Genomic DNA, 22,096 nt, shown 5'->3' on the forward strand with positions numbered 1-22,096 from the left:
ACCCTCTCAGATGTAGTGCTTGCTTATAGGTCAGATTCCCCTGTTAGGGTAGATCATCTAGCAGCCCCTCCCTGTGTTTTGGCCAGTGCACTGACAGAGCCTTTGGTAGGAACAATGTCTGAATTACCTGAAATACATTCTTGCTTGGACTTTTTTTTAATCCTGCACTCTTGTCTGCCTTGAATCCTGTACCGTTGAGATCCTGACTTGAAAATCTATTTCTGGGCTTTAACTCTGGGCATGTCTAGACCTTCCGATATCCCGGGGATCACCCTGGGATCATTCCTGTGCATCCACATGAGGCACAGGGGATCCCAGGAATAGGGAGGGATGATCCCTCCCTTTTCCCAGGATATTGCCATACACTTTAATCCCAACCCATCCTAAGACTGCAGGACAAGTGGCCGGGCATCCCCAGTTTTCTTCCCGGCTAGAATTAATTTCTTATGTGATGACTGTGGCCAGGATCTTGCATGTGAAATATTGGAGACAAATATACTGTGTGTGTGTGTGTGTATATATATATATATATCCAAATGTGAAGGACTGGCTTGAAAAAGTGAGAATTTGCTCTGAGGACGAAATTAACAAAAAGGTTAAAGAAAAATCAATTTGGAAATACTAGAACCTGAACACTCTTCGTTAAGTTTTGCAAGATCAGTGAAGTCCATGCAAATATACACTTCTATTCTAAAATATTGAAGGCTTATTAAATAGTCTGTTAAGAAAAAGAGAAGCATTGTGGGAGTGACTGTATAATAATTGGACTGTTTAATAAGAATGTGTAATTCCATAGTGTCTTGAACTTGTTGATTCCTTTGGGTGGTGAACCGAGTACAGCTTTTTTGAGAGAAATCGGACCTGCCCCCAGTCATTCATGCCCTAGTCTCTTCAGGGGAGTTTACTGTCAGGCACACTACATGGATTGTCTTTCAAGAGGGTGCAGAACTTGTGTTCGTCAAAAATGCAACTTCCAGGATTATGTCTGGTGCCAGCAGATTAAACCCTACTATTGAATTTTGCCTTGCACTTGGATGGAAGAGACTGGGTTTAAATCCTTACTTAACCAAGAAGCTCATTGGATGATCTTGCATAAGTCGCTGCCCTTCAGCCTAACAGTTACCTCATAGGATTGTTGTGGGGTTCAAATAAAGAAGGGGAAGGAATTGGGTGTGCCACCATCAGCTCATTAAAGTAAGAATGGGATTTAAAACGTTATAAATAAAGTAAATAGTTGCTCTTGGACAGCATAATCTCAAGAATCAATTCTCACCACATGAGCTTGCCTGATCACAGACATTGGCCCTGTTCAGAAGACACCTTAAACCATGGCTTTAACCACAGTGGTTAAGCCAGAAAGCCAGGCCGTGTTCAGAAGACACCTTAAACCATGGTTTTAACTGCGGTGAATAAGACTTTTTGCCTTAGTCACCATGATTAAAGCCATGGTTTAAGGTGTCTTCTGAATGGGGCCATTTTAGGCTTAATATTAATCTGGGTAGGTGTTATTTAATGAGTGAGATATTGGAGCAGACCCATATGACTGTGAGTCTATGGCTACTGACTCTTTTTCCAACTCCCTCCATGCAATACCATTATATGCATCCCAGATCTTTCTCTAAGCCTACAATTTTCTCAGGTGAATGAATGGAGATTTTCCTATTTGACGTTTTATTTACAATACACTGAATTTTCTTTAAATGATTCAAATGCTTTGCAGGGTTCTTTTTTCTTTTTGAAGAAAGCACAGATGAAAGTCAATAAGACAAATGCAAACTGTCAGTGATACATCTAATAAGAAAAAGCAATTACCGTCCCATCACCTCTCATTCAGCAATTGGAGAGAGATCCTATGAACATCTCAATTCTGGTGTAGGCTGTATAACCTGTTCAAAGTAAATATGTACAGTGTAATGCAGGGGAGGGAACCTCTGGCCAGCAGGCCTCATCCAACCCATAGAGGTTCTTCATCTACACTGTTTTCCACACATGCTTGTTGGCTACTGTTAAAAATAGAATCCACAGTTTAAGAAAGGAAGAAAAAGAGACAATGGGGATATATAGAAGACAGTAGCTGCAGACTCATATTACATTGAGCACGCCTGACTTCAGAGTATTTGTGCTAACACTTTCAGTTGATTTCATAGAATCATAGAATCATAGAATAGCAGAGTTGGAAGGGGCCTACAAGGCCATGGAGTCCAACCCCCTGCTCAATGCAGGAATCCATCCTAAAGCATCCCCGACAGATGCTTGTCCAGCTGCCTCTTGAAGGCCTCTAGTGTGGGAGAGCCCACAACCTCCCTAGGTAACTGATTCCATTGTCGCACTGCTCTAACAGTCAGGAAGTTTTTCCTGATGTCCATCTGGAATCTGGCTTCCTTTAACTTGAGTCCATTATTCCGTGTCCTGCACTCTGGGAGGATCGAGAAGAGATCCTGGCCCTCCTCTGTGTGACAACCTTTTAAGTATTTGAGGAGTGCTCTCATGTCTCCCCTCAATCTTCTCTTCTCCAGGCTAAACATGCCCAGTTCTTTCAGTCTCTCTTCATAGGGCTTTGTTTCCAGACCCCTAATCATCCTGGTTGCCCTCCTCTGAACACGCTCCAGCTTGTCTGCATCCTTCTTGAATTGTGGGGCCCAGAACTGGACGCAATACTCTAGATGAGGCCTAACCAGGGCCGAATAGAGAGGAACCAGTACCTCACGTGATTTGGAAGCTATACTTCTATTAATGCAGCCCAAAATAGCATTTGCCTTTCTTGCAGCCATATCGCACTGTTGGCTCATAGTCAGCTTGCAATATAAACATAGGTTCTTATCATTTTCTCACAACAACAACAGAGACAGTCATAGAAAGAAAAAGATTGAACAAGCCACTCAGATGTTCACGTTCGCCATGTGCACAACCAACAGCAAAAGTTTTCTGGAGCTTTGTTCTGAACATTTTAGCAGCCTTTGCAAATAAGGGTAGTTGATTAGCTACAGAAAGTTCAATTTCTACAAATAGCCTACGCATCTGCTCAGCCATTGTGAAAATACCAGTCAGTGCATGAATCCTCTTTTTCCTCTTCTCATATATGTCTGCTTAGCTCCCATCCCCGGTACTGACAAATGACCAGAAATATGAATCAGGGGCAAGGGAAAAGCAGCTGAAGTAAAGTCGCTAGGGAACAGTGTGGCTGAGGCTGCCTCTCCCCTCCATTGCCTAGTCAGCTTTATGGACAGATTTCTACATATACCCCGTCATTGGATGGCTATTTTGCTATAATTATAATAAAAGTTGGCGTATTTTAAAACAGGTCCCAAAAGTTGATTACAGGTAAATACAATCACATTGATGAAATGATGATAAACCAATCTGTGTTAATAGGTGATTACAATATATTGCCTTGGATCCTAAGTTAATAGGTATTCGCCAACGGTGGATTTTGGAGTTTTTCTTATGGACTAATACTGCTTGCATTTGCTGTTATATCTATGACTCCTTTCCCCGTCTTTGGGTTTTCACCACGCTTAATTTCGGACACATTCTTCTTCAGCGAATACAAATCTGGGAGCGTGTTCTGACTTTCTTTCCCAAAACATGTACATGTCCTCGCAAATTTGGGGAGACATTTTGTTACAACATACAATTGTTACAACATACAACCTTCAGGAAATTTTTGAACTGGGGCGAGTACTATTCTAAAAAAACAACAACTAAGGCTATCAAAATACACAAATTGAGATGTGATAACGTCTCGGTCCTTGTTTACCAATCATCTTCCCCCAATAGAGCTTCGGCTATTGGGCGGTATAAAAATGTAATAAATAAAATAAAATAAATAAAATAAATAAATGTTAAACACATTTTTTATACAGTTTGGTCTCACTGTTTTAAATCTTTGTTTGCTAAAGAGCAATAAAACACTTGTCAAAGGCCAGTGTATACAATTTGATGGGTCTGTCTCCTAGGCAACAGACCATACTGGCAGTAGAAGTACGAAGCAAGGGAGGCCCTGCTTTTCCACTTTGAAGGCACCTTAATAATGCAGTAGTATTTTAAATATAGCATCTGACATAAACCACATCCCTCATAAGTCATGCTTCGTATTAACCGGGACGTGGATGGAAGCACATTTTGCAAAGAGTCAGAGCCCCCGGTGCAAAGGAAATTTGGTGTCTTCTCAGAGCAGTGCAATTGGTGATTATTGGCAGAGCCAGAGTAGCTGTGAGCCTAAAAAGGATAATAAGTTAGGTAGAAGGAAATATTTGGCATTTGTAATGGTTGGTTAATGTGATCAGGCATATCTAGGGCTGTCGCCCCTCCCTATAAGCAAGTCCACAATTATGGTGACATGCTTAATTGGTCTCTATTATTATTTAATTTATTATTAAACTGGTACAAAACAGGGCAGCACGGTTACTAACAGGGACTGGCCGACAAGACCACATCACGCCAGTCCTTTTCCAGCTTCATTGGCTGCCAGTCCCGGTCTGGGCCTGATTCAAAGTGCTGGTATTAACATTTAAAGCCCTAAACGGCTTGGGGCCAGGTTATCTGAAGGAACACCTCCTCCCATATGTACCTGCCTGGACCCTAAGGTCATCCTCAGGGGTCCTTCTCCGCGAGCCCCTGCCAAAGGAAGTGAGGCAGGTGGCTACCAGGAGGAGGGCCTTCTCTGCTGTGGCACCCCGGCTGTGGAATGAGCTCCCTAAGGAGGTTCGCTTGGCACCTACATTATATGCTTTTAGACGCCAGGTGAAGACCTTTTTATTCTCCCAGCATTTTAACAGTCTATAAATAAATGGTAACTTGGTGTTTTAAATTTGTAATTTTGCATTGCTGCTGTTTTTATCTGGTTGAGCTTTTATATTGTATTTTATATCATGGTTTTATACTGTTGTTTTATACTTTGAATGTTTTAATTTTGTGAACCGCCCAGAGAGCTCCGGCTATTGGGTGGTATAGAAATGTAATAAATAAATAAATAAATAAATAAATAAATAAATAAATAAATAAATAAATGCATTTATATCCCGCCTTTTTTCCTCCAAAGAACCCAAGGCGGTATACATAATCCTCCTTCTCTCCATTTCTATCCTCACAACAACAACCCTGTGAAGTAGATTGGGCTGAGAGTCTGTGACTGGCCCAAAGTTACCCAGTGGGTTTCCATGGCCGAGTAGGGATGAGAACCAAGATTTCCTGACTCCTAGCCCAACACTTTAGCCACTACACCACACTGGCTCTCTATTGAGCCTTATAAGGGTTAAAGTCTGGGGCTGAAATCTCTGTTCACATGATCACATACCCTGGAATGAAAGGATTAAATTGATGTAAAGTAGAAGTCCTTCACATGATCTTGACTCCCTCCTCTGCCTTTGGCTTTCATTCTTTCTTCAGCCTGTGCTGCTTCCACACTAGTTCTTTTCTTTGGGATTGTCATCATTTGATCACTCACTTTTTATGGTGCATCCAGATTACGTTGTTGTCAAATTTCTTTGTCGTTCTCCCATTTTTCCCCCCAGATTTGATTTGTGATTATTATTTTTGTTTTAAAAATGCTATTGCAGCACTAGACTCTTCAGCGTGGACAGGCGAAGTCCTGTTGACGTATTGTTTTTCAGGGCTTCTGTGCCATTAATTAGACATTTCCTGTTTACAGGTTCTGCTTCTTATATTGTTTCCTGATGAGTGCAGATGCTGATTTTTTTATGAATTATCCCAGCATCAGTTTATATTCCAGTTTGTGTGTTTTTAATTATTATTTCCTTTTATTGTTCTTATTCTCTCTCTTCTTCTTTTTTATTGATCAGAGCACCAGCCCGATAGCAACTTGATCAAAAGCAGTGTTTTAAATGGGATACCATGCACAATTTCCCCTTCATCTCTGAAAATATTTCTTTTAAAGAAGTGGAAATGTGTGTGCTTATGTGCTTTCATAGAACAAAAGATGAAATGAATAAAAAAAAAATCTTTGTGCTTTTGAATGGCCGTCAATGTGCTCTAATGCTATGATCTGAAGAACCCAGAATTACGTTATCATGAGCAATATATTTTGCCAAATGTAAAATCTTTGTGGTGGGGTGGGGGGAATGCGAAGTATTTGCACAAACCTAGACAATATCTTAAAAGATAATTTTTAGATAGCAGATTTTTTAAAACTTCTGCAGCCACTAGTATTGCTACTGCTCCTGTTTCCACCTAGCTAAAAATCAGGGCCGGTGCTAGGCTTGGGTGGGCCTATGGTATACTGCACTCATGGGGCCTCTGGCCTCAATGGCCCCTGCTGCAGCCACCCCCTAGCATTTCTTCTGCTGGTCAACATCACTTGGGACCCCTGGCAGCACTGCAGCTGTCCATCACTCCCTCTGGGATAACCCTCACCCACTTCCCACAGTGGCCAGTGCTGCATTGCTGCCGCAGGGGCCTAGCGGTGGTACCTAGAGGCAATGGCCATTTGCATCTATTATTTGATTTATAGCCTACCTTTTCCCCAAGGAAATGGCGCTCAAGGCAGCAACGGTGGTTGATGGTGATAGCTGGTGGTAATGCCCCCCACTGGTAGCTGGTGGTAATGCCCCCCACTGGTAGCTGTCCAGGTTCGTGAGGGGCTGACTTTAGGCCTGCTCGCCAGTCATCTATCCTAGTAGTTTTGGGGGGAGGGGATCATATTTTAGGGTGCTACTTTTCTTACCTGGGCTCAAAGAGAGGCCCCACATGGACCTATGGTGGGTGAAAAAGCAGGAGCTCCTTTCTTGGGGTGGTGGATCCCCCTAAGGCTCCGACTCAGATCGCATTTGTGAGTCAAGCCATGGTTTGGTTCCCAAAATCCGGGAACTTTGGGGTTTGTTTTTTTAAAAAAAAATTGTGCAATTTGCATAAGAATGCTGCTGTAAATTGCACAATTTGCCCCAAAATTGTGGCCATAAATGGTGTAATTTGCAAAATATGTGACTGCAATTTGTGCAGACACTTCCAAATTGTATTATTTATAGCTGCACTTCTGCCCAAATGATTATTTGCACAATTTTTAAAAAAATACAATGAAGCCGTCACTTGGCCTGACTCACTGTCCAGCTGGTGGAAGACAGAACAGAGTCTGGGGGTGCCAAGTGGGCGAACACTCACCTAGTTCAGTGCTGGTTGTTATACCGTAATAAACTTATTCACCTAGTTCTGTCTCCCAAATGGATTCCTCCAACATCATTAGTTAATTCACATGAAGGTCACACCAAACAAATCAGTATGGTTGTTTATTGCCAAACAGATCTATGTAAGAATAGCTTCTGTTAGAGGCTGTCTCAGTCTGCTGCTGACCCTGTCCCCTTCCTCCAGGGATCGTATCTCCACTGCCTATGTTTCGTGTATGGAAATGTCTCTAAATTATAGTAAACACTGCAGTAGGGATCTATGTTCTGAGTTGTAACAAACAGAAGGAGAGTATGTGTACCTTGTAGTAACTTGGGTAGTCGACACATGATTTGAAAGCTCCTTAAAAGTTTCTTTAGTTTATTACGAGGGGAATCAAATCTTTTTATTATTATTATTAATTTCAAAATACATAGACAAACAAAAACTTACAAACAAAGAATTTTCATTGTTGACTGCTGGCATATTTTATCTATTTCTTTACGGGTGTAGTTAGGAGTAGAATCTATTAATTAATTGGAGATTATGTAATTCTTCATAGCTGTACATTATAATTAGTCTCTCTTCCATAGTTTCAAAAAGGGCTGTGACAAATTCTGCTGCATATGCCCTTGACTTGTGAATAATATAAAGTTGTGCCATATAGTGTAAAAATCAGAAGTCTTAGCTTCGCCCTTAGCTAGTCTGAGTTGATGTGTCAACTTTTCTGCCGTAGCTATTTGCCACAATTCCATATACCAGGATTCTAAAGTTAACAATTTCTCAGTTTTCCCATTTCTGGCAATTACCCCTTGAGCAGCCACCAACATGAATACTATTAATTCTTTAGACTTAACATGTACACTTTGTTTCTTCCAAATCGTTCATAATGCTGATGCTGGTTTAAGATTTATATTTTGATGTGTGATATTTTCTATTTCTGTAAATATCATATTCCAGAACTGTAACACTATAGGACAGGACCACCACATATGAAAATATGAACCTTGCTGATTACATTTTCTCCAGCATTTTGTATTACTTGTATTCATTATTCTTGCTATTCGTATTGGTGTCATATACCATCTATGTAGCAGTTTTAAAGAGTTCTCCCTGAGTGTTGTCAATATAGTTTTTTTTGACTGGGTTGTCCAAATTTTATTCCATATATTTTGTTCTATTAATAGCCCAACATCCTCCTCCCTCCCAACCTGCACTTGTAGGTTATTTTGATTATGTTATTAAGATAAGATTTTGTATTCAAATTGAACATTATGTAGTATGTTGTTGTTGTTGTTGTTTTTATGTGAATGTAAATGTGTATGTTTAAGTATTGTAGAAAATAAAAATTTATAAAAAAAAAAAAATAGCCCAACATCCTCTTCCCATAAATACCCATTTAACGTATTTGCATCTATTTCAATAAGATATGAGTAGATTTTAGAAACTAATCCCTTTGTATTAACCATATGTTCCGATATTATCCATTCAAATTTCGTCATGTTTCTAGTCATGCTTTGTCTTACTATGGGATTCATAATAAAATAGTGTATTTGATGAAAAAAGATCCATTTCACTTGTGTCCCTGGGAATCCAATCTTTTAAATTCCACTGCAGACTTGCTCAACATCACCAAAATTAATCTATAAACATGTTATTATGTCAGTGTAAATAAAATGAAAGTAAATTAGAATGTGTGTTTGATCTAGTTTTATAAAATTGGTCCCTTTGCGAACATTCGTTTATTTGCTGTCAGTATTCCTGTTATTAGCATTGCTAATAACAAGGCAGCAGGAGACGACGGTATCTCAGCTGAACTGTTTAAAATATTGCAAGATGATGCTGTCAAGGTGATGCATGCCATATGCCAGCAAATTTGGAAAACACAAGAATGGCCATCAGACTGGAAAAAATCAATTTATATCCCCATACCAAAAAAGGGAAACACTAAAGAATGTTCAAACTATCGGACAGTGGCACTTATTTCACATGCCAGCAAGGTAATGCTCAAGATCCTGCAAGGTAAACTCCAGCAATTCATGGAGCGAGAATTGCCAGATGTACAAGCTGGGTTTAGAAAAGGCAGAGGAATTAGTGACCAAATTGCCAATATCCGCTGGATAATGGAGAAAGCCAGGGAGTTCCAGAAAAACATCTATTTCTGTTTTATTGACTATTCTAAAGCCTTTGACTGTGTGGATCATAACAACCTGTGGCAAGTTCTTGGTGGTATGGGGATACCAAGTCATCTTGTCTGCCTCCTGAGGAATCTGTATAACGAACAAGTAGCAACGGTAAGAACAGACCTTGGAACAACGGACTGGTTTAAGATTGGGAAAGGAGTACGGCAGGATTGTATACTCTCACCTTACCTATTCAACTTGTATGCAGAACACATCATGCGACATGCTGGACTTAACGAATCCAAGGCTGGAGTTAAAATCGCAGGAAGAAACATTAACAATCTCAGATATGCAGATGACACCACTTTGATGGCTGAAAGCGAGGAGGAGCTGAGGAGCCTTATGATGAAGGTGAAAGAAGAAAGTGCAAAAGCTGGGTTGCAGTTAAACCTCAAAAAAACCAAGATTATGGCAACCAGCTTGATTGATAACTGGCAAATAGAGGGAGAAAACGTGGAGGCAGTGACAGACTTTGTATTTCTGGGCGCAAAGATTACTGCAGACGCTGACTGCAGCCAGGAAATCAGAAGACGTTTACTTCTTGGGAGGAGAGCAACGACAAATCTTGATAAAATAGTTAAGAGCAGAGACACCACCCTGACAACAAAGGTCCGCATAGTTAAAGCAATGGTATTCCCCGTAGTAACCTATGGCTGCGAGAGCTGGACCATAAGGAAAGCTGAGCGAAGGAAGATAGATGCTTTTGAACTGTGGTGTTGGAGGAAAATTCTGAGAGTGCCTTGGACTGCAAGAAGATCAAACTAGTCCATACTCCAGGAAATAAAGCCAGACTGCTCACTTGAGGGATTGGTATTAAAGGCAAAACTGAAGTACTTTGGCCACATAATGAGAAGACAGGAAACCCTGGAGAAGAGGGCTGATGCTAGGGAAAGTGGAAGGTAAAAGGAAGAGGGGCCGACCAAGGGCAAGATGGGTGGATGATATTCTGGTGGGAGGTGACAGACTTGACCTTGGGGGAGCTAGGGGTGGCAACGGCCGACAGAAAGCTCTGGCGTGGGCTGGTCCATGAAGTCACGAAGAGTCGGAAACGACTGAATGAATAAACAACAAATTCCTGTTAATGAGGTTTGGCTATGAGTTTCAACGAAGATTTTGTTGTAATGTGGAATCCTCCCCACTGTTTATATAGCAGTTCTCTTTCAGCAAAGAGTTAGAAGCTGAAGGAACCACTTCATGTTTGTTAATTAAATGCATCAGGACGATAAATCCAAAATATAAAAATGAAGCATCAGTGATACGGGTTAACTACAGGCATAGATTTGGGGGCTGTGAAGATAATGGTACAAGAGTAGGCGAGTATAACTTGACTTGCTAGTGATATTTCTTCACTTTTATTGCGGGTTGCGTTTTGAAAGCATACAGATTAAAGGCTGGATTTTGCAATTCTGACACTGAGTAACAGGGATGTGTGCTGAGAGGCTGTGCCTATTTCTCCCAGAAATGTAGTTGCCTTTCTCTAGAAAGTAGATGGGTCACAGCATACCTGAAAGAGCTCTGCCTTCTCCCCTATCAACCTGCCGGTCACTGAGGTCATCCGAGGGCCTGCTCCTGGTGGTTCCCCATAGACCCATCCTCTGATTGGAATCCACCAGGGGAAGAGCCTTCAGTGTGGTGGCGCCCCTCCTGTGGAATTCCCTGCCTCTGGAGGTCAGGCAGGCGCCAACTTTGTATTTGTTTCAGCGCCTCCTGAAAACGTCATTATTCCAGGAAACCTTTCCTTAATAACCAGCCATGGTTCACTGTATGTTTTGCTTCTTTTAAAATCTATTTTAAAGTGTTTTATTTTGTTTTTATTTTATCTTGTACGCTGCTCCGAAATTTTGAATGGGGAGTGGTATATAAATATTGTAAATAAATAAAATAAATAAATAACAAAACTGCTCCTCCTGCCGCTTTATCAATAATTGAATACAGTTGTATGGAAGGGTTTTTCACTTGGATGCAGCATCAGTTTCATTTATAGCTGTTTTCATAAAGCTCCTGGAATGAAATCATCACCCTTTCCCTTCTCCCTTAATTCCTATAAAGCAGCATTTCTCAAAGTGGTGCTCTCCAGATGTTTTGGACTTCAACTCCCATCAGCCCCAAGCAGCATGTCCATTGGTCAGGAATCCTAGGAGGTTGTAGTTGAAAACAGCTGGAAGGTTCCAGGTTGGGGAATAAGAACATAAGAACCTAAGAAGTGCCATTCTGGATCAGACCAAGGGTCCCTCTAGTCCAGCACTCTGTTCACACAGTGGCCACCAGCCATCGGCCAGGGACCAGCAAGCAGGAAATGGTGCAACAGCACCCTCCTGCCCATGTTCCCCAGCAACTGGTGCACACAGGCTTACTGCCTCGAATACTGGAGATAGCACACAACCATCAGGTCTAGTAGCCATTGATAGCCTTTGCCTCCAGGAACTTATACACCCCTTTTTTAAAGCCATCCAGACTGGTGGCCATCACTACATCTTGTGGTAGTGAGTTCCATAATTTAACTATGCACTGTGTGAAGAAGTCCTTCCTTTGTCCTGGATCTCCCACCAGTTTCATGGGATGACCCCGGGTTCTAGCATTTTGAGAGAGGGAGAAAAATGTCTCCCTGCCCACATTCTCCATACCATGCATCATTTTGTACACCTCGATCATGTCTCCCCTTAGCCTCCTTTTCTCCAAGCTAAACAATCCCAGTTGATGTAATCTTCCCTCATAGGGGAGATGCTCCAGCCCCTTGATCGTTTTAGTTGCCCTTTTCTGCACCTTTCCCTATAGAATGATGCTATAGAGCCTGACTATGATGCTCTGGTGTGTTTGCCAGAGGTAACAGTTTTGTTTTGTTTTTAGTTTTGACATTTGTGAACTTTTTAAACGTTTTATCTTCAGTTTGGATTTAGCTACAGCTACTTCCATTCTTTAGAGGAATGACTGGGAGGCAGACATTACATAGAGAGATGCTTTCACTGGCAGGCAATGGGTTATGACCTAAAAATCATTGGTGAACAGTGGGGAGAAGTAAAATTTTTATTTGTGAGGATAGAACGATAAGAAAGTGTGTTAAGAAAATCCTGTCTGATCCTGAGTGCATGAAAAGGCATCTTCCTTTTTTTTCTTTTACCATGGAATGGTAGTTTATTTTGAAATACAATTTAAAAAGTAAAGGCAATATCAAGAACATAATAAATCAGAATCACTAAAGAAACAAAGGAATTTGCGCTAATCATAAATCTTAGTCTATAACAGATATGCTTATAGAACATCTACAGTAAAACGGCCCAATAGGAGCTCAATACCCAATAAAAGTAAAAACACAGGTTATACAACATATAAAAGGAGTGTGTGCAAATGTATGTCATTATGTGTGTATGTGTATATTAATCAGAAAAAAATATAGGCAATTGTAATTGATTGGAATTTTATCAAAAGTTTGAGAATCTTCAACAAAGGAAATGAATGGAAACCATGATGCCATAATATTGTTCTTCAAGGTAGGATTCCTTGCTCCCTGCATTTGCAGAGTAAAAATGCATCTTTCTCATGAATGTGATTGGCAACATGTGGGCACAGAGGCCATTTTTACTCTCTCCTTCAGGCAGACACTATTAGCATGAGGTCACAATGGTCAGCCTCAAAACATCAGCATGATGTAACAATGGCTGGTCTCCTTCCTTGAAGCAGGTAGCATTAGCATGAGATCACCATGGCTAGTCTTTCTTCTTCAGGTAAGCAACAGAAGTGGGGGGGCCCAATAGGCAGCCTTTCTTTGGCTGAAACAGGCAGTCATAAATGTGTATGCACAATGTCTATTTCTCTCTCACAGGGGCAGAGCAAAGGACTAATGTGGCACAGAATGGCCCCATACAGAAGACACCTTAAACCATGGCGGTTAAGCCAGAAAGCCAGGCCGTGTTCAGAAGACACCTTAAACCATGGCTTTAACCATGGCGGTTAAGCCAGAAAGCCAGGCCGTGTTCAGAAGACACCTTAAACCATGGCTTTAACCATGGCGGTTAAGCCAGAAAGCCAGGCCGTGTTCAGAAGACACCTTAAACCATGGCTTTAACCATGGCGGTTAAGCCAGAAAGCCAGGCCGTGTTCAGAAGACACCTTAAACCATGGCTTTAACCAAGGTGAATAAGGTTTTCTGGCTTAACCACTGTGGTTAAAGCTAGGTGTCTTCTGAACACAGCCCAGCTTTCTGGCTTAACCACCATGGTTAAAGCCGTGGTTTAAGGTGTCTTCTGAATGGTGCCTCTGTCTCTTACTGAGGTGGGCAGCAGAAATATGTAGGTCTCAGTGGCCCATGATGTCTTCCTCACTGAAATGGCCAGCAGCATATTGGCTGAGGTCTAGCAGGCAAGGAGAGGAAGGGAGTTGGAAGGCACCTCCAGGTATTGCAAGGCTTCCTCTTTATTTATATTTATTTATTCTAGCACTTTTATCTCGCCCTTTAGCCAAATAGGCTCTCAAGGCAGCTTACAAAAACATTTCTTAAGACAGTCCCTGCCCACAGGCTTACGATCTAAAAAAAAAACATGACCCAAAAGGAAAGGGGATTGGGAGGGGGGGTGGAGGAAAGCAATTTCAGGTACTAGAGTCTTTACACCAAATATCTCCTGTGCACCTGGTATCAGAAGAGGTAGAGATCATGGTGGAGGACAGAAGAATCTTGACAGTCCGCTAGCTATCATAGGATAACAGCTGGAGACACGTGCTTTGAAAGGCAAACTGTCAGGCTGAAAGCTGGCAAAATAACAGCAAGCACTGCTGTAACACCTGATGCAGGAAGGCTTCAGGTTTCAATGTGTGACACACAGTGATCAGGTTGGGGGAGGGAGATACAGGTGGTGGGCACAGGAAAAGTGGAGTAGGAGAAAGGAGAAAGGAGAGGGGGAGACTGACAGAGCATTTGGACCAAAATAGAATTGTTCAATTCGACTTGGCCATGTGTCACTCATCCCAAATTACAGGGCAGCTCGGGCAACCTTAGCAGTGGGAGGTTAACCTTCAGGAACACTGTTGGTAATAGGGAAGGGAACGGATTAGGAAGGACAGAGGATAGAGTAATACGGAAACACAAGCAGAGTAAGACACAGAAAAGTTTAAAATTTAAAATGAAAATAGACGACTGCAGTAAGAGCAAAACACCAACTAGATTGACTAATTTAATTTTCCTCCACTTCTCTGAACAGCAAGAGGTTCCGGGGCCACAGTGTTTACTCAGTTTTGTTTTCTTTGGAAAGAGGTCATTAGGGCTCTGGCATTTTGAAATATTTGAGTTTATTTGCAAATATGCAGGTTGAGCTAGGGATGGATGAACCTGTCAGTTTTGCTTCCCCCCTCCCCACTGAGTTTCTTCTTCTATCTCAATTACTCTCCATCTGTTTATGAAGAAATTTGTGAATTTGGGTAAGTTTTTATAAAAAACACAAAATTCTCACCCCTCTGGACTAGCTAAATTCAATAGGTACAGCTGTTCCCAGCAGGGAGAGGGCCGTGTTGTACCTGCCTGCCATGGGATGAGGCAGGGGTGATTTGCGTAATCACCATCGCCAGCACAGCTTTCCATGTTTTGCAAATCCAGTCAAGTTGGCTTGCTGCCATGGTTAAACAAGTCACCACCTAAATTAGCCTATGGGTTCTGGATGGCTTGTTAACTATGACAACAACCCACACTCAATGGTTTCACATGACATGGAAAGCAAGTAAATCCTTCCCCCCAGCATGCACAGCCGAAGAAATAAGCCACCATGGCTTATTTCCTTCTCTGTGGTCATGAGAACCCCCTCTAAGTATGTTTCTTAGGCTCTCTCAAATTGCTGCCTCTCTTCACACAGACACACCTGGATTAGGCATCAGAAGCAGTGAGCCTATGTATGCCATTTGCTGGGGGATGTTGGCTCGAGGGTGATGCTGCCATCTTGTGTCCTGCTTCTGGGTTCCTGGTTGAAAGTTGGTTGGCGACTGTGTGAACATAATGTTGGACTCCATGGACCCTTGGTCTGATCCAGCATGGCTCTTCTTCTTATCTCATCCTTAACTGGGACTGTGGGTGGATGTGTATTTTTCCTATTCAGAGCATTACATAATTGTTCTGTATTAAGAAGCAATTATCTAACCATTTAGTTCCCATAGAAACACATCACCTGAGTATCCCGGCGATGAACCCATCATTTCCCTCACAACAGATGTGCCCCAAAGGAAGCTTCCAGCAATATTTCTGGTTCCATTAACCCTCTCTTGTCTAAATTCCCAATCTCACAAGAGTATTAACTGAAACTTTTAGGCCTGGCCTTGGATATAGGTAAGAATCCATTTCAAGTTCGGGATAAGCAAGCAGACAGCCTGATCAGTGTCAGAAAGAGGGCAGGCTGTAATTTCTGACAACTATACTGGGTTCTGTAATCCAAGCAGAATAGATTTCTTTTTCTTTCTTTTTTTCTTTATTGGCAAAGGTAATAGGGCCCAGCAGAGGTAAGGCTAAGGTAGTGATTATGAGACTGAGACCATAGCTAGATGGGGCGATATCCTGGGGATTGCCTCTACAGCTATAACCCACTTTTTCTGTGGTCTTGGGATGATCCCGAAACTGTGGAATGTGTCGGTGGGCATTGCGGTTTGTCCCGCCTCCTTGTGGTTACTCGCGAGGAGCTGGAAACCGCGCACGGGGCGCAGAGCTCCTCAGGCTGGCTGTGTAAAGTGTCTACACAGACATATAAGCAAGTGTACAACAGAAAGCTTCTACACTGTGCAAAATTTCATAAATATTAACTTTTAAGACAGTGTAGGTAGTCCCAGTTTAACAACAATGTTATTTTTAATATTTGTTGTCTAAGGCTTCATTATATTACATACAGGGAAGTAACAGTTACTAACATTGTTTTAAAACTTGCAAAACCATAAAAGCTAATAATCATATAAACATAAATTAAGTTTCCATAACATTTTGACATTTTTTGTGTGATTGCCTCATTTGGAAGAAGGAACACCTTCTGTATTTTCTATAAATAAGGATGGCAAATATGTAGGTGCATTCTCTTCAGTTCTAATATAAAATATTTTCTACGTTCCCTATTGAAAAGAAATATATTACACCTTCCAGTGCTTACTAGGAGCAGAAGGAGAAGGAAAGTTAATCTACTCAACATTTTGGTTTGGAAGCAGCCTAATCAAATTTGTGAAGTTAGACTTGTATAAAGAAATAAAGATCAGCTGGTTAGTTTGCCTTTAATTGTGCCAGAAACCATTTTGTAAAGTTGTATTATATATCCTTTTTGAAAGCATCTGCAGCAGGGAGCTGTCTCTTCTTATGGAGGCTTCCCACGTGATGTAGCCACTCTTAAGTAGTATAAATTGCATGCCTGAAAAGAAATTCCTGGAGGAAGAGGCTCAAGTAGGGCCCTTCCCACATATCTTTACTATGAACATTTCACAGGGGTTCTTCTGAATGTCCTCATCAAATGGCATTCCTGAATAAGCTCTGTTCAACTGCTTATCAGGATTTGAAGACAATGTGCCAATATAAACGCCAGGGAATCCCTTGAAGAACTGAAGCTCTTATTAGCTATCAGTATAGGGACATTTAGACTGGCATAATCATCTGTCTTCAATAATAAACAAAGACATCTTCAGTCACTAAGTGGCACTCCTCCCTAACAGCATATAGCTTCACAGTCAGTACAGTTTGAAGCTTGGGGGAGTCATCCATACCTGCCCCTTATCTGCTGATGTGGGTCAGCCACCCACCCACCCCCAGGGGAATGGAGTGAGCAGACCACTCCCTCGGGGGGGCTGTAGGGGAACCCCTTGACTGGAGCCATTCCTAGGGGTGCTATTGACCATGGCTTCACTCCAACAGGCTGGGCACAATATGTCCAACTCTGACACCTGTGTAACAGCTTGAAGGATTCCCTGTATCAAACTGAGGGCTATTCTAACCCATGCAAAGCCAGATCCATTTGCTAGTTTATAATATCAGATTCAATAAAAGCAGATCGACCTGTGGAGAATTATCTTACATTTTTCACCCTCCCCCTTGCATAATTCAGTTACTTTTTAAAATTATTATTAGCACTGTTGACTGTCTGGAAGGAAGCCAACTGGAGTTGTGAGAAGTTCTATTAATAATATGAGCATATGGAGGCCATTAGGATTTCAGTGTTATCACTGAGAGCATCATAATCTCTGGATGTTACTGGAATCATAACAGTGCATTAGATCTGCACCATGATAGGCAGCGGCCGATCATGTATTTTGAGGAATGTATCTTTTCTCTTTGACAAAGAGCGTGAAAAGCTATCCTAGAACTTCCCCAGTAAGTTGTCTATTCTCTGTGGACAGCTACAATATGATACTTATTAAATTAAAGCTAATCGGGGACTTCAGAAGTAACCAAACATCTCATGTAGGATGGTAATAGGATGGTAATGCTTGAGAAGAATTCGCCCCAATATACTTCATCAGTAGAACTTCAGTATGAGCATTTGTTAGGATTGTTTACCACTATATATGATCATTAATGTTCCTTTTATATGACATGCATGCGTGGGAAGCTTCTCCGTTTTCGTTCCACCTTCCTGGTGGTATTTATTAAAGAAACTTGATGAAGACATCAGGTGTTCCTGTTCTGCAATCAAACCCTCACCTTTTGTGACATTTGCAGCACTGAGAAATTGGCTGCTTAATTGCGATAGAGGAAAATATAGCAGAGTTAGAGTGGTGGACTTAGATAAAAATGACAGTTATTCTCTGCATTCCCTAAAAAGCACCATAATATGTGTGTATAACGCAGCAGTGTTCACTCTTGTGGTTTGCCCTCCTCTCTCCTGTTCAGCATTGGGTGAATTAGGCTGGGTTTACCAATGACACAGGGCATGTCTAGAAGATGTGTTATCCCGGGGATCACCCCGGGATAATCCCTGTGCGTCCACATGACACACTGGGGATCCCAGGGGCAGGGAGGGATGATCCCTCCATTTCCCCAGGATTACCGGGACGGCTTTTAGCCCAATATTTCCCAGTCTCGGGATCACCCCGAGACTACAGGAGGGGTGGGCAACCATCCATGTTTCATCCTGGCTCCTTGCGAGTAAATGTAAGAAGCCAGGCACAGGGCATGGAGCTCTTCTGGCGCTCCGTGCCCATCGGGGTGGGGAGGGATCATTGTTGTTTTTTACCTTGCCATTTTCACTGGAGCTCTCATGTGCTCCAGCTGTTCTTGTGTGTGTGTTTTAAAAAATGGCCACCACGATGGACGTGATGCCCGGGATGTCATGCTGCCCATGTGGACTGAGGGGGAGGCTCTTGCGATTAGCATATTGAGAGGTCCTCCCCCTCCCCTGGTGTAGACATGCCCACAGTGTGATGAATGGATGGTACCTTTTCAGAGACCACATCTGGGAGATATCTGGGCGATATCCTATTTAATGCTTGCCCATGTAAAAGCTCCCAGTAAATAGAAATCTAGTATACCAATGAGGAAAATTCTAGCACACTGATTTACCGGCATTGCTAGGTTTGTTTTTACAGTGAATGTTTAATATTATTTATTTTATTGCATTTTGCATTAAGAATTCAGTATTGTGACACCTTACCTACAGTTTGTAGTGGTGCAGTCCATTCTACTGCTAGGTTCTTCATCACATGTCGATCAAGACTTAGTTGAAGTCCAATTACTAGATGGGAATTTGAAATTGTCACCTGCTGAGGACAGCCATTATTTTGAGATGAGGTATAGCCATTTCTTCCAAACATGACTTGACATAGGACTTAAGTAAGTTTCTCTTACACATTCCCTGCCTGCCTGCCTTCCCAGGATATATTTGTTAGTTACAGATCCACTGTACGAAATCCTGCTCTTATTGCATTCTTTTCTCTGCTCTGCTCAGCTATGCCTTCATAGTAATTTGCCCACTTGCCTTTCTGGCCTGTACACAGCCAAGTTGAATTTTGCAATAGACCAATGGGAGGAATGTTCTTGGCCAGTCTAGCTGCTAACAGTGATGCAGCTGTGTAATTTTAGACCTTGAATGTAATAGCCTTACGCAGTGCTGTAGGTTTTCCAGAAAATTTTGAACTGGGAAATATTCTGGAAAATTTCCCAATGTAAGTTATAATTGGAAAAGCATTAAAAAGTGATTTCATTTAGCATGTTTAATAAATAAAATAAAATAAACAACAAAGCTTTAAAATAATCCATATTATTATTTTTTGTCCCAATAGAACAGAGGTATTTGACCTGAAATTTTGGGTGGAGAAAATTAAAGCAAAATTAATGTGATCCAAATATTATATTATGTTATTGGAATACTTGTAAAAAAATTAATTGCAATTTTATTTATTTATTATTATTGTTATTATTATTTATTTATTTATATAGCACCATCAATGTACATGGTGCTGTACAGAGTAAAACAATAAAATAGCAAAACCCTGCCACATAGACTTACATTCCAATAGAATCATAATAAAACAATAAGAAGGGGAAGGGAATGCACCAAACAGGCACAGGGTAGAGTAAAACTAACAGTTTAAAAGTCAGATCAAAATCAAATTTTAAAAGCTTTAGAAAAAAGAAAAGTTTTTAGCTGAGCTTTAAAAGCTGCGATTGAACTTGTAGTTCGCAAATGTTCTGGAAGAGCGTTCCAGGTGTAATTTCTTTATTATTATTATTATTATTGTTATTGTTATTGTTATTGTTATTGTTATTGTTATTGTTGTTGCATTTTTATACCGCCCAATAGCCAAAGCTCTCTGGGTGGTTCACAAAAATTAAATATTATTTACAATATTTATATGTACCACTCCCCATTCAACATTTTGGAGCAGTGTACAAGATAGATTACAATAGAAACTAAATAAAACAACTTTAAATAGATTTTTAAAAGGAAAATGAAAGCATGTACTTCCCTTCCCTTACATTGTCTAAAAATAAGAACGAAACAAAGGTACTGAAAACGGTTGACACTAATTCAGCATTCCCCAAACTGGTGCCCTCCAGCAACCCAAAGAAGTGTGCTTGATACTCATCCAATTGAGCAGCGATTGATGCTCTTCCACTGAGACTGCTGTGGCACCTTCAGTTTCATTGTCACTGCTTATTAGTTCCATTTCGTGCTGAGACATGCTGTATATGTATCTCAGAGCCACAGGTGCATTCTCTCACATATGTGGTAGGGATAATTGCCTGAAAACACACATGTTAATTGCAACTTTAAAACTGCCAATCTTGCCTTATATCGTGGTTGCAGTTGGCATCCATTCATTGTTGCTAACGAACTTATGAAGTGGAAAACCTTCCGTGGAAAAATAAAGCACGTCCGTGGGAAAAACCCAGAGAATGTTTGTTTTGGAAAATGTTCTGACCCACATTACTGGTCTTGGTGGGGAGCAGAGGTGGTGCTTGAGATGGCCCTGTGTGTTACTTCAGTTGCAGTTGAGACAGGGGGCTTCAATACTGGTGGGGCTATGAATCCATTCTGGACTTCTGTCAGAACCAGCCAGAACTCCAAAGCAGCTATCCGAGGTGTTGAACCTATGTTGGGATAGGGTTCAGCACCTTGGACAGCTCCTTTAGAGTTCTGGCTGGTTCTGACTGAAACTCTGAATGGATTCACAGCCCCACTAAAAGTAGAGCCACCAGCCTCCACTGTTCAGTTGTGAAGGACACAATTCTCTTTCCTACACGTGATATGTTGGAGCAAGACACAACAAAACTGTTTGCTAATCCTGATTTTTAAAAAAGGAGGGATACTGTGAGCATATGCAGTTTCACATTTTAAACTCACATAATCATAACATGATTACAGGAATAAAATTAAGTTTGCTGGTCAACCTGTTTGCAGCTGCCCCATCACCTGCTGCTCATAGGGTAGTGATTGTCAGAGTGGGGTGGGGGTGGACAGTGCTCTCAGGTCTGGACTTTGTTCCTTAGGTCCAAACATACCTGCACCTATCTTTTGTCTATCTCTTTATTCCATTAAGGTTCTAAATCATAGAATAGCAGAGTTGGAAGGGGCCTACAAGGCCATCGAGTCCAACCCCCTGCTCAATGCAGGAATCCACCCTAAAGCATCCCTGACAGATGGTTGTCCAGCTGCCTCTTGAAGGCCTCTAGTGTGGGAGAGGCCACAACTTCCCTAAGTAACTGATTCCATTGTTGTACTGCTCTAATAGTCAGGAAATTTTTCCTGACGTCCAGCTGGAATCTGGCTTCCTTTAACTTGAGCCCGTTATTCCGTGTCCTGCACTCTGGGAGGATCGAGAAGAGATCTTGGCCCTTTTAAGTATTTGAAGAGTGCTATCATGTCTCCCCTCAATCTTCTCTTCTCCAGGCTAAACATGCACAATCGCGGAATGGGTAAACGTTTCAGTAATCATAGGATCAAGGCTGACACCTTCGGCTGCTAATTCGATAAATAAGTTACGGTTTTGCACTCCAGGAATGAGGTTGAATCCAAATGAACCTGTACACTGCAAGTAGAGTGCTTGGAGCTAAAAAATGTGACTCTTGAATTTCTTTTTCTTCCAGGGCAGATATCAGTGGACGGATTTATGAGGTATTTGAGCGGAGAGGAAAACGGAGTGGTTCCACCTGAAAAACTGGATTTGAATGAGGATATGAGCCAGCCTCTGTCTCACTATCTTATCAATTCCTCGCACAACACCTACCTCACAGGTGCAGTATGAACAAAAAAGTGTTGTTTTGACTTCTTAAATAACACTGATGTGCTGTAATCGTATGGAACGTGTTTATCCTCACAAAAGGCTGGGTGGGTAAGGAGATTACCCTATAAAGA

The 22,096-nt window shown here is 41.5% G+C and overlaps 1 protein-coding gene across 5 annotated transcripts in view; it reads left to right on the top strand.

Annotated features, from left to right (window-relative positions):
• Positions 1-22,096, top strand: part of PLCB1 (phospholipase C beta 1) — a 702,230-nt gene that overhangs the window by 449,141 nt on the left and 230,993 nt on the right. For all 5 annotated transcript variants that reach the window (XM_063125314.1, XM_063125315.1, XM_063125318.1 and 2 more), the window contains one exon: positions 21,829-21,975. In XM_063125314.1, the coding sequence (XP_062981384.1) occupies positions 21,829-21,975 (147 nt within the window). The remainder of the gene's footprint in view (positions 1-21,828; positions 21,976-22,096) is intronic.

The sequence above is a fragment of the Elgaria multicarinata genome, chromosome 4, assembly GCF_023053635.1.
Source record: "Elgaria multicarinata webbii isolate HBS135686 ecotype San Diego chromosome 4, rElgMul1.1.pri, whole genome shotgun sequence".
Taxonomy (NCBI): domain Eukaryota; kingdom Metazoa; phylum Chordata; class Lepidosauria; order Squamata; family Anguidae; genus Elgaria; species Elgaria multicarinata.